At 39.1% G+C, this 12319-nt stretch overlaps 1 protein-coding gene across 20 annotated transcripts in view; it reads right to left on the minus strand.

Annotated features, from left to right (window-relative positions):
- Nucleotides 1-12319, minus strand: part of LOC128364148 (transducin-like enhancer protein 4) — a 32730-nt gene that overhangs the window by 15499 nt on the left and 4912 nt on the right. For 3 of the 20 annotated variants that reach the window (XM_053324689.1, XM_053324682.1, XM_053324692.1), the window contains 3 exons: nt 5233-5295; nt 1447-1521; nt 416-614 (listed from right to left, as the gene is read on the minus strand). In XM_053324689.1, coding sequence (XP_053180664.1) covers nt 416-614; nt 1447-1521; nt 5233-5295 — 337 coding nt within the window. Of the gene's footprint in view, nt 1-347; nt 638-718; nt 729-1442; nt 1522-5232; nt 5296-12319 lie in introns of all 20 variants that reach the window. The other 17 variants (XM_053324684.1, XM_053324679.1, XM_053324677.1 and 14 more) reach the window with 12 other exon arrangements.

Raw genomic sequence — 12319 nt, forward strand, 5'->3', positions numbered from 1 at the left:
TGCCTGTTTCAACTCTGGCTTGGGACGCTTGTTGCACATCATCCTTCTCTCTCTCTACCCTTGTTTCCTGTCTGCTTCTCCACTATTAACTCTCTGTTAAAGGCAAAAAATGCCATAAAACATCTCATGTATGAGATAAAACAGTTGCACAGTTTGTACAATTTGTCTTTGGTTTATTTTAGCTTTGCATACACTCATCTAGATAAATAGTCAGTGCATGTTATAGTAGATGGAAAATGTGAAGATTTACAAATTTAAAATAATAATAGTTACAGTAGATTTCCCACCATTTTGTGTCATTTGTTTATTAGATGAACATGGAGGAAATAACCAAACAAAATCTTGACCACTGATGTATGCTTTGTAGACACAAAGACGCCAACACTTGCATACACACTTACAAAGCAGGACTTACCTCGTGGGTGTTCACTGTTGCTGTCGTGGTGTTTCCTCTCGTCTTTGAGCGGCAGCTGGTGACTCAGGGCCGAGGAGAGCGCCAGCAGGCTGGCAGTACCGGCGCCGGGGGGCAGAGGGGGCTGGAGGCCTGCTGGGTGTGGCGTGAGTGGGACCGGGATGGCGTGGCTGTGGGAGAGGTGCTGAGCCTGGAGCTGCTGCTGCTGAATCACACACAGAAATACTGATTAATGCTAGATTTTGACTTGAAGAACTGAGGAAAAGACAGACATGAAAAAATAACATTCATCAGAAAATATAACACCACCTTGCACCTGAAACATGTAGAGCCTAACTATTACTGGATTTTTTAAAGGAGACACCAACACTATGACATCATCAGCTGATATTTGTTTTTTACAAATGTAAAAAATGTAACCAAGATGTACGAGGCAAAACAAACTGGCAATAATGTTTTCAAATGATCCCAAATCTCAAACATAGAAGCATCTTTGGCATTTCTATATGTAACAGCTAAAGTCATAAGATACAATCTGCTTCTGTTTATGTAAATCCATGGCTCTGAATCTACGGCAGAAAGCAATCAACAGGTGATTTTTAGAAATCTGTGAACTGCTGTAATCATCCATTGGAAACACTTGTGTTAAAAGGGTTATTTTCACATAGTAAATCCTAATAAATCAAAACTGACCCAGCAGCCTGACAAAGATTCATTGAAGCTGCAAATTGTTGGCCAATTTATTGCACTTTAGTGGATGAATAGAGGAGAAATGAGCCATAAAATCTCAGTCATCTGCTTTGTGGTGGATTCAATGAATCCATCCATGTCATGAGTGCACAGCTCACTGGTCCATTGTGCACTCATTTAGCATTAGCAGTTAGTGTTCAGCTCCACTGTTGTCTTATAATGTTTCTTTTTCTTTCTGAACTGCTTTTCAACATTTCTCTTTTGACAGATCTGTCTTTCATAATTTTCTTTCAGTGTGTGTGTGTGTGTGTGTGTGTGTGTGTGTGTGTGTGCAATACACCCACTCCAATAATGGCGTTGAGTTCAGCCATGGTGACCTGTTTGGCCCTCTCCACTGCCTGCACCACCTGCTGCTGATGCTGAGGTCGAGAGAGAGAGAGAGAGAGAGAGAGAGAGGGAGAGGGAGAGGGAGAGAGAGAGAGAGAGAGAGAGAGAGAGAGAGAGAGAGAGAGAGAGAGAGAGAGAGAGAGAGAGATTTGTTGAATTCTAACATCTGGATTTTAGATTAAGAAGATTATGACCTTTGTGGACAAACAGAAGGAACTACAACAATCTCCTCCCACACAATTCTGTGGTATACATGAAAAACATAGTGCGTGTATCAAAAGACACTCTCTGTATACCTGTGAATAATTTACTACATCACACCTGTTTGTCTTTTTTCTCTGAAAAATCACAACGATGTAATGCACTGTCTGCTTCTTCTATCAAACCTGAATCACCTGAATCAAGTGGCAGCTCCAAGATGCACAATGTCTGATATACACTCATCAATCAGTAATGTACTGATCCTTCTGTCTATGTCAACACACCAGCCACAAATGTGCTATAACAGAGTGGACTGTCTTAAATTAATGGGGACATATGCACATTTCTAGATCTAAAGGTCTTATTTTCTTATATGGGCTCTTTTTGCTGTTCAGCCTCTGTCTAAAACAGGCTGTTTTGCTTCTCTCACTTTAAGGAGCCCCTCCCAAGGAGGCGCCCACTCTGTACTGATTGGCTAGTTTCTGGAGGCTGACCTTCGGCAGACTTTGGTCCTGGAGACTACCTAAACTAAAATAGTAGGATTTAATTATTTTTCTCATACTAAAATACCATTCGAAATATGGAAGTGGACAACGCAAACAACCAATGGAACAACCTTGGGTAACACAAACATCCGACATCATAACACTATAAAAATAACAGAAAATCACACAAAGCATACTATGTCCCCTTTAAACCAGATATTTTTTCCTCACCACTTTCTAGAAAAAAAGCATCAACATGAAAACATCAACCACATTATTAAAATCAAAGGCTCTGCTGGAAGCTGAGTTCAATGCCTGCAAACAAGAACCTGAGAGACCTCAGACTCATCTTTGGTTGTTAGTTTTCTCTTTAATTGGAAAACAAAAGCTCGTCCTCGATTTGATACTCACCAGTACATTCATTCAAAACGCACTGGATTAGAAGAAATAAGCCCTCAAGTGTGAATTGCACAGTCCAGTTGATTCCTTCTTTGGGAGCAGATTTTGTGTTTAAAACAAACAACTGGAGCTCTGAGGGGACACTGTGGTCCTACTAATGGGCCTGAGATACTGTAGTAGAAATGGTCAGTCATCCTGATATAAACACCTGTCTGACGGAGATGTGTAAACTTAAAAGAGCTTGTGTGCCTCTATATTACTGGATGCATAAACTAGAGAGGATATTTCACTTTTGGAATAATGGACATTTTCACACATGAATGTTTCTATTTAAAATGCTTATGCCAAGACAGCTATAACCATAAACCCGCTGTGATTCCATTGTCTGTTTCTTGCCCCACCTGTGCATGCAGTACATCTCAAATAGCATAACAGCAAAATCTTCAACATGGGGAACCAGACATATTTGCAGAGACAGAGAGAGGGAGAGAGACAGACAGCTAACCAGGCAAAGTCATCCAAAGGGTACAGAGAGAGAAAGACAGATCCAGACGATGAGAGAGTGAGAGAGAGAGAGCAGCAAGATTTATCCAGGAGCGCAAAACATCAAAGTAGGCCAGAGATGAAAGAGCTTATCAGGTGTGGAAATGAACCTGACCATCAAGTTCAGCTACACCTCTGCAGACAGTCAATGTGACACACACACACACATGCACACACACATGCACACACACACACACACACACACACGGATCCATCAGTTTGATGAATAATGGCAAAACATGTTTAGATCATTATTATTAGTCATTCTAATAATTACATCAACATTTTCCTTCAGTCACTGCATATGTTTTTAATTTCATCACATTTCCAGTTAATTTGTTATACTACAACATCATACTCGATTCAGGAGCAAACATCTGAAACACTGCTTTGTTAGTTCCCAGGATTTATTAAAACGCTAATCTGTTTGAGCAAAGATTACAAGTAAGATTACTTAAAATATTATATAATTGTTGTTTTATTTTTAAGTCGTGGATCACTGAATGTAACTCCCTGACTGTCACATTTTTATACTCTTGCAAGGAAAAACATGCTTGTAAATAATAAAGTATACACGTAAAAAATATCCCTGACATTATTAATAACATTTTTAAAAATTCACATTGAGTAAAATATGAATCCATTGTCAAATTTGACAACACATGACTTTATTCATTTCCATTATTTGCTTAGTGTAAACCTGTTTTCCATAAAAAAAACAACTCAGACACAATATCTTAGCCAACAGAAAGCACAGTAGAAATTTTGCAAAATACCAGATTAAAAAATGAGCACAACAGGACTGAGATTGTAGATTCAGTGCCAAATTTACTTACTTGACCATTTTTCACACAATTCTGTCAGTACTAGTATCTGTGTTCTGTAAACAACTTTGCATGTACTGTATATACACAATCATATGCATTGGTCTATACATGGATGTAATATTTTAAGCATTTTTTTCTTGACACATAAGGATGACCAATATGTCATCCTATTAGTGAAAACAAAGCAAATGTCAAAGACATTTCCAAGCAGCATGAAGGAACAATATCAGAAAATGACAAAAATAAATACAAAAACAAAGCTCTCACAAACACACGCAGACACAGTGGATGTGATTTGCTGTGCAATAATAATATGATTGTGCTACGTTTCACATGCACACCCAGCAAGCGAGGCTGTGAATCCAAACAAAGCAGTAAAAGCCGTTTCCTCTCCCTGCCTCCCCTCTCTGCGGGCCTCAGGGCTGTGTAGCAGCACCACAGTCTAATGCCATTATTCCTAATCCACCCTAAACCCTCCTAATCCATTGCTAATCTGGAGGAGAGCTTTGGAGTCCACACTCACTCCTTCCTGCTGTTCCCACCCCTCCACACACACACACACACACACACACACACACACACACACACACACACACACACACTTTCACCTGCTCCAGAGGAAGGATTTATCAGCTAAACACACACACAAACACACCTAAATATTCCATAATAAACATACTACACACCCACTACTGTATGTGCACACATTTACAGTGTATCCTAACACAATATGCGCATGCAGGTGGACAAATATACACACACTAAATCAACTCAAACACAAAAGAATTTCCTCACACACACACACACTCAGCCGCTGGCTCCTGCATATGTTAGTGGGAGACATTTAATAAGTTCAGAGCATATCTGCCTATCCCGAGCAGGGAGGATTAGCCCAGGATAAGCTGTGTGTGAGTGTTTGTGTGTGTGTGTGTGTGTGTGTGTGTGTGTGTGTGTGTGTGTGTGTGTGTGTGTGTGTGTGTGTGTGTGTGTGTGTGTGTGTCTGTGTGTGCGTGCATGTGTGTGTCCATATCTGTCTGTTTTGCCTCACAATCCACCACATACTTCTCCTCCTTCTACGGTTCCCCTCTCTCTCTCTCTCTCTCTCTCTCTCTCTCTCTCTCTCTCTCTCTCTCTCTCTCTCTCTCTCTCTCTCTCTCTCTCTCTCTCTCTCTCTCTCTCTCTCTCTCTCTCTCTCTCTCTCTCTCTCACTCTCTCTCTCTCTTTCTCTCTTTCTCTCTCTCTCATCCGCCTCCTTCTTAACTCACAGTGACAGGCATTTGGGTCTTACCTCTTGAGAGAGGAAGGGAATGACTTGGGCGCAGATTGCGTTCAGCCGTTTGACGATCTCCGCCTGCAAGACAGAGAGGTGGGCGCAGAAAGCACAATCAACTTCAAAGTCACCAACCGACAAGACAGTCATCCTCTGCACACAACCTACAACTGTCTTAGATTTAAGTAATAGCCGACATAATTTCACATAAATATCTGCAATAGTAATTGATGTGTACTCTGCTTCTGAAAGCTTTTGTAGCGATTCCTGAGAAAAATCTCTAGGTTCACAGTCTATGGGTTCACACAAAGTCTTGCATTAAACATTTAAGGCTGTTCATTTAAGTGCTGTAATGAAAAGAAGAACGAGGATGATAAACGGAGAATAAATGACAGAAATTCAAAACATATGCAGAAAAATGTGAGCAGGAAAAAAGACATCAAAGTGCCACCCACACTGTTTGATTTAGAGATGATCTCTGGGAAATGCAGTGCACAGGCACCACAGCAATGAGCACTTAGCACCAATGTCACCTGAACTGAAAAAGCAAATCTCAAAAAGTGCTCTCAAGAGGTTGTAGAGCAGGTATTTGAACAAAAATCTAAATAGGCTAGTCACAACGTGTCAAACAGGGAGCCAGTTAGAAATACTTTATGTCCGTGACAAACATAATATTTATTCTGATCCCGATTAAGAGTCTGATTAAGTCAAACTCCAGTTGACATTTTTAGACATGCACAAACTTATTTTGTGCACACTCGCACACACCATCAATAATACACATCTCATTTGCGTTCAAACATCAGCACATTCATAAATCCACAAACTGGTAGCAGCAGAGCAGGTTACAGCCAGCCTGTTGTTGCGTGTATTAATACTCATCATTATGTTGTATTTGGACCGTAAAAGACTTCATGAAGGCAAAAGGCTGGGCAAGGATGGAGATTAAATGTGTGCCTTTCTTGATGAAACAAAGAAAACATCATTTGTTTTCAGATAAAATGACTACAAGCCCTTGAAATCCTATTGGTGGTTGCTTGCAATGTTGGTGATCTACTGTATGTACACACAGATCTTGAAAAACTTGAAAAGCTTTTCAGATAATTTGTTGGAATTTTCTACCATCTTATCACTCAACAGCAAATGTAATATCATTAGCTTACTCAAAATATGAGGCATTCTGCAAATATCAGGACTCATTTCATGTAATTTTGTACCTGCCCCCTAAACGATTCACAAAAGAATAGTGGAATAAAAAAGGCATGCGGTCATTTTAGGCAATTAAGAAAGCTAATAGTAAGTGTCCACTCGCACAGTAAGAAAACTATTACATCAAGTAATAAACAGTCACCAGTCAGTCAATAAACACCCCATTCATAAACAGACACATTTTATTAAATCTATTTTGATAGGAAGTACATGACTAGATGACAAGATTTGTGACTTTTTAAACAATTTATGAGAAAGTCTATGTGCCCATGTGTATCATAGCAGAGTTATTATACCTTGGTGCTCTCCAAACATCAATCAAAATCAGCTTAATGCACCATTTGTAAATATAAAGGCAGGATTTGGCCCTCTTGAGAATTTGGAGAAGACAGCTAAAGGAAAATGTAACCTATATTGTCAACTTAATTGGCCGAGGGAAAAAAAAAAAAAAAAAAAGATAATGCCCCCAAGCCCAATAAAAATAAATCCAGAAAAAGCTACATCTCTAACCTTGCCGAGCACTTGATTCATGTATTTGACCTTGACAGAGGTGAACTTTGCTCTGGTATCAGTGCTAACAGAAGCCCCTGGAGGCCACAAGAGCAAACCTGCAGACACACACTGATACAAACCCTTCAGATAGAAGCACAAGCAACACACATAAACACAGCCATGTACACACACACACACACACACACACACACACACACACACACACACACACACACACACACACACGAGCAGATACACACCTCCACAGCCTTCTCTGTATTCATCAGATGTTTTACTGAACCCAAGGGTTGGCTTTTAAAGATTATACAGCACTCTCCCCAAAACATCCCCCCATCAGGTAGGTTTTTTTTTTTAACAGGAAATTGCCTGATCCGCTGTCTCAAAGGGAGTGTTAAGTGCAACTAGAATCCAAAGCACATACAAACACAAACATAGACAAAAGAAACAGACTCACACCAAAAACACACTCTAACAGGCACACAGGGATGAACATCACCTTCTTTATTTGTAAGAGTGAGTACGAACAACCACATAACAGAAAGGCTCTTATTTCTTGTGAAAAACACTTTGGCATCAATACCTAAAGGAAACTCAACTCAGCAATATTGTTCCTGGAGTTCACTGATAGGGTCGTTGCTGATATTCTGGCAACTGTCACAAAACTGGAAATCTGGATCTGCACCACCAAAGGTCTTTCAAAGTCTAATATCTTTTGTAATTGGACATAAACATACATAAACTACAGATCTAAACAATATTTCTGTTCACTTGACCTTAATCTGTATGATGCAATATGAGCAGAAATGTTTTGTCTTTTCTTTTTGCGAATGAAACATTATGAGTAAAACTGTCACTTTAACTACATTTAAAGCTTCCCTCCAGTAAATAATGTTTTTCTCCCTGTTCCCTCAGCTAGAGTTTGACACTCACATTCATCTCCTGAAAGTGGAATTTTCTCTGTGCTAATTGAAAATCTGATATTAAGGGTCTACAGTACGTGCATGATTTGAAAGTAACTACTGTCGTTTGGAGCAAATCATGGTCCAATATTCAACTTACACAAGTGCGTTGTGGAAAAATATTTGCATATTTATAAACTTTGCAATTTTTAATGAGGGAGAATAAGTTGCCATTTTTAGGATTTTTAAAGTGGTGATTACAGCTTTTTTTGTGGAAAAACATTTCAGACAAACGTTACTGTTCCAAAAGACTAGTTTTATATGTCTTAATTCATGTGAAGAGGGGATACATTTAGAACAAAGTTTATACTGAATGTGAATAAATATGTTATGATAAGCACTTTTGGCTGTATTTTAATGGTCATATGCAAATAAAGCTTATTTTTGGAAAATCATTTTGTAAGACTGGAGCAGTTTGGGGCAGACAGTTGACTTGTACATGTCTAATTTCCCTGCACTGAGGCAGAGGACGAGACCCAATGAAGCAGCACCAGCTCAGGTGAAGTTCTGGACAGTTACAGAGAAGAAGTGCCGCCGGGCAAGACAATACACATAGAAGAAAAACTAGACAACAACTACCTCAATCTGGGCCTTATTCATTCTTCAGACACAAACACAGTAATTCCCAGAGATCTGAGGGATAATGTACTCAAGGCTCCACTGAGCAAATCAATTCATTCCGTGTTCACGCTTGATTATTCACTGAACGACACAATCTCACCCTCTACAAAACATAAAACATCTTTGTCATGAAGAGTTCTCAGTCTTTCGGATGATGTTTTTTTTTAAATATTGTATCATCTAGAAGTGGTCACTTTTTAGGACATGAGGGACAATGAGATAACTCCAAAGTGTTTTTTGTAAGACACATGATGTTTAACAAACCAATTGTCTCACTGAGTAGAGTGAAGAAGCAATTTAGAGTGGAGCTGATGTTGAAATCAAAAGCGGGGAGGCTCCAGTGCAACTTACCTGCTAGAAAAGGCAGCACTGCAGCCGCACACATTCCCACAAACAACCTAAAACAACTGACATTTTCTTTTTATATTTAACGTTTATCCAGGGAACACTTGCTGTGCACACATGCCCTTTTTCAGTTCAGTTCTGCTTTACATTCAGACACACCGGGGAGCTGCCCGGTACATATTAGCCCCAGAAAAACTCCACTGAAGCACTTGGTTTGGGCTTAAGTACTCAAAGGCACCATGATGTTAGGTGTTGTAGGAAAGGAGGCATGGCTTGATCCCTTGCAACACTCCGTATTTTACAGAACTGATGATCCTCTGTTAGGTTAACACCAATTCTTTCTGTAAGAAACGACTTTCCTCTGGCCTGGCAGAGGAAGAGAGGAAGAGATGGATGGAGGAGACAGAGGATGGATATCAGAGAGCTACAGGCCGTGTGAGATGTTACCACATTGGCTAGAGATGAAGAAAAACACTGCTAAAAAAAGAAAGATATAATCTGTCAAGATCCTGAAGTCAGCAAAATCACGCAAGTCAAGCAAGTTTCAAGAGTTGAGATTTTCATATCAAACAAAATGAATGAAAACCAGTGACTGTCATTATTTGTAGCAATATATAATATATTTTATTATAACATATAAAATCGTAGGTATGGTCCTTTTAAAACAACAATAGTTGTTTTGAAAGACTGAGACAAAATGCAGCGGTGTTAAATAAACCAAATGGTACCTGCAAGATCAGTTGTGAGGCTGCAGATCTCTACTAACAACTCCACCAACCTGAACCTCCAATCAATTTATTTTCAAGAGTTGACCCTGAGATGTTAGCACAGAAATGGAAACAAAAGCGCTGGAGCATAAAAGGAAATGGATGCTTTTCCATGAGGCAACACAACCAATTTCAGGTGACATTTTACAACAGTGGCAGACAACTGTGACTGTCAGCTGGAGTGCAGGGATGTCAGCCCGTTGGGCCAAGACATCTGTTCCCTCCGCAGAGACTAAAGTAAGACCAGGGTTCGGGTTTTTTTTTGTTTGTTTGTTTGTTTTTTGGGGGTTTTTTTACTCTAAAACCTGGAGAATTTCTTCTGCAGTGAGCAGGCCTTGACTTTGACCTGGACCTATCGCCATCTTGACAGTGAATAAATAATAAGAAACAACTGGCCAGAGAGTCCACTAAGGTTATGATTCAAACCAGGTCGATCCATGGAGCAAACTATTGCTAGATTAAAAGGACTCTGTAGTCACATAAAGCTCAGGAACCTCAGAGACAAGATCATGTGTGAATTTATCTCTGACCCTGTGTCTGAGTCACTGGAGAAATGTTCCTTCAGTTAAAATTCTAGTAAGAAAATAAGCAGGCAGGGGCTTTAAGAGGTGTTCTACATGATGGTGTACCCCTTGTTATCAGATCAACAACATGCAATAAATGGTGTGAAATGCTTGAGTTTTGACTTTTATGAACAGCAAAAAGGCAGTATTTGCCACTGTAAATACTTTCATTATCTACCTGACAGCACCTTCTTGTAATCTTTTAGCTTGTTGGGTTACAGTAGTGTAGTCTCTTTGGGATAACAGGAATGGCTTGCGCAGCACAAAAATACCCCTAGCAATAACCACTTATCACTAAAGATGTTGCCTGAAAGAATAAAAATTTGGGGGGAAAAGAACAGTTCAAATACTCCCACTTTAACTCCTAACAACAAAGAAATTAGATCAGGCAGGAGCCCTGGAGTCAGATTGGGTCAGATAGAAGATCAAATGTCCATCTCCCCTGTGGAGCTTTGTAAGCACCACATCAGCACCACTTTTCACCACCAGCTAATACACCTAATGGACTCCATCATATAAAGACTATATTCCCTTGAGACTGCATGTGTGTGCGAGTGGGTGTGTGAAAGACACAGCTAGATAGGTAGACAGAGACAGAGAGGACAAACAAAGGGCACTATACAGCCCATGTCAAACTGCTAAATGAGTGCAAAGACTCAGGTTTTTTGTTCATATGAGTATTTTTGTTTAGCTTGAAATCAAATCTCTCTTCCTCCAGATAAATGATGTTACACTGTCCTCATAGACAAGTAACAAGAGTACATTAAGTATTGACATCCTGACAAATACAGTGTGAAGGCATGATCATATAGAGTGGTTCCTGATCCCTTTAAAACAAAGGAATGTCTACTTGTGATCAAAACCATCACCCAATGTTTATGGCACATTTGCAATGTGAGTTTACAACTTAATTTATGATGTAAGTTTGCAACATGAGAACATTATGTCCTTTGTTAATTCTGTCATGTTTCACTGATTCAAACAAACCCAAAATGTGGGCTGTAGTGAAAGATGTACGGCTGGAACTGCCAATTACTTTCTTCATCAATCATTCAATTGTTTATATGCTTCATAATCAGTTATTTGTTCTGTAAATTATCAAAGAAATGTTGGTCTGTGCTTCCTGAAGCCCAAATGTCTTGTTTTATCTTAGCCAACAGTCAAAAATTCAAACATGTTTAGTTTACCATTAGTGAGAGCTAAAAATATTAAATATTGTATAACATCATTAACACTTGAGAGGCTGGAACATTTTGCCCTTTTTTCTTAAAGGATTTATCAATCATTAAAGTAGTTGATGAAACAATTTCTGTTGATTTTCTCTAAGGAGAAATATTCAGATTATTTTCTAAAACTGGGAATGTTGTGATTACATAGTCAGTGTTTTAAATCCTTATAGGCTACACGTATGATCCATCTTTTATAACCATTATAATATCAAAAATAAACTGAATGTTTGACAGTAAAATCTTTTTTCTGCAAAGTAATTCATTACAATATCTCCCATGATATGTGTCAATAATGTAGTGGAATAAATATTCCCTCTGATACAGAGGGAAGTACAAGAATATGGCAGAAAATTGCAGTAAAATGAATTATCAACCCTTGTTGAAAACACAGTCATTAGGATCAAAATGTCTCTATGGGACCATCATTTATAAACTGAGCATCATGCTGTATTGAAGATAAGATAAGGTATTCCTTTATTAGTCCCACAATGGGGAAATTAGCCAGAAGAGTTGAAACTAGCAATTAAGACCCTGTTGAGAACATATTTATTGAGATATTAAATCAAATGTGAAGTAGGGTCATTTTCTCATAGACTTCCATAGAATTGGACTTCTTTTTGGACCAAGTGGAGTCGCCCCCTGCTGGCCATTAGAAAGAATGCAGTTTAAGGCATTTCCACATTGACTTCACTTTTCAGACATGGAGCTTGCCCCTTGCGTCAAATAGTGTTTAGAAACTTGCAAAAAGAGTTTGTCCATTCTGGGCTACTGTAGAAACATTGTGGTACAAAATGGTGGGCTCTGTAGAAGACGACCTGCTCCCTACGTAGATATAAAGGGCTCATTCTTAGGTAACGAAAAATACAGCTATTCTTACTTTTTAGTGATTATAAACTAAT

Source organism: Scomber japonicus, chromosome 9, assembly GCF_027409825.1.
Source record: "Scomber japonicus isolate fScoJap1 chromosome 9, fScoJap1.pri, whole genome shotgun sequence".
NCBI classification, from domain to species: domain Eukaryota; kingdom Metazoa; phylum Chordata; class Actinopteri; order Scombriformes; family Scombridae; genus Scomber; species Scomber japonicus.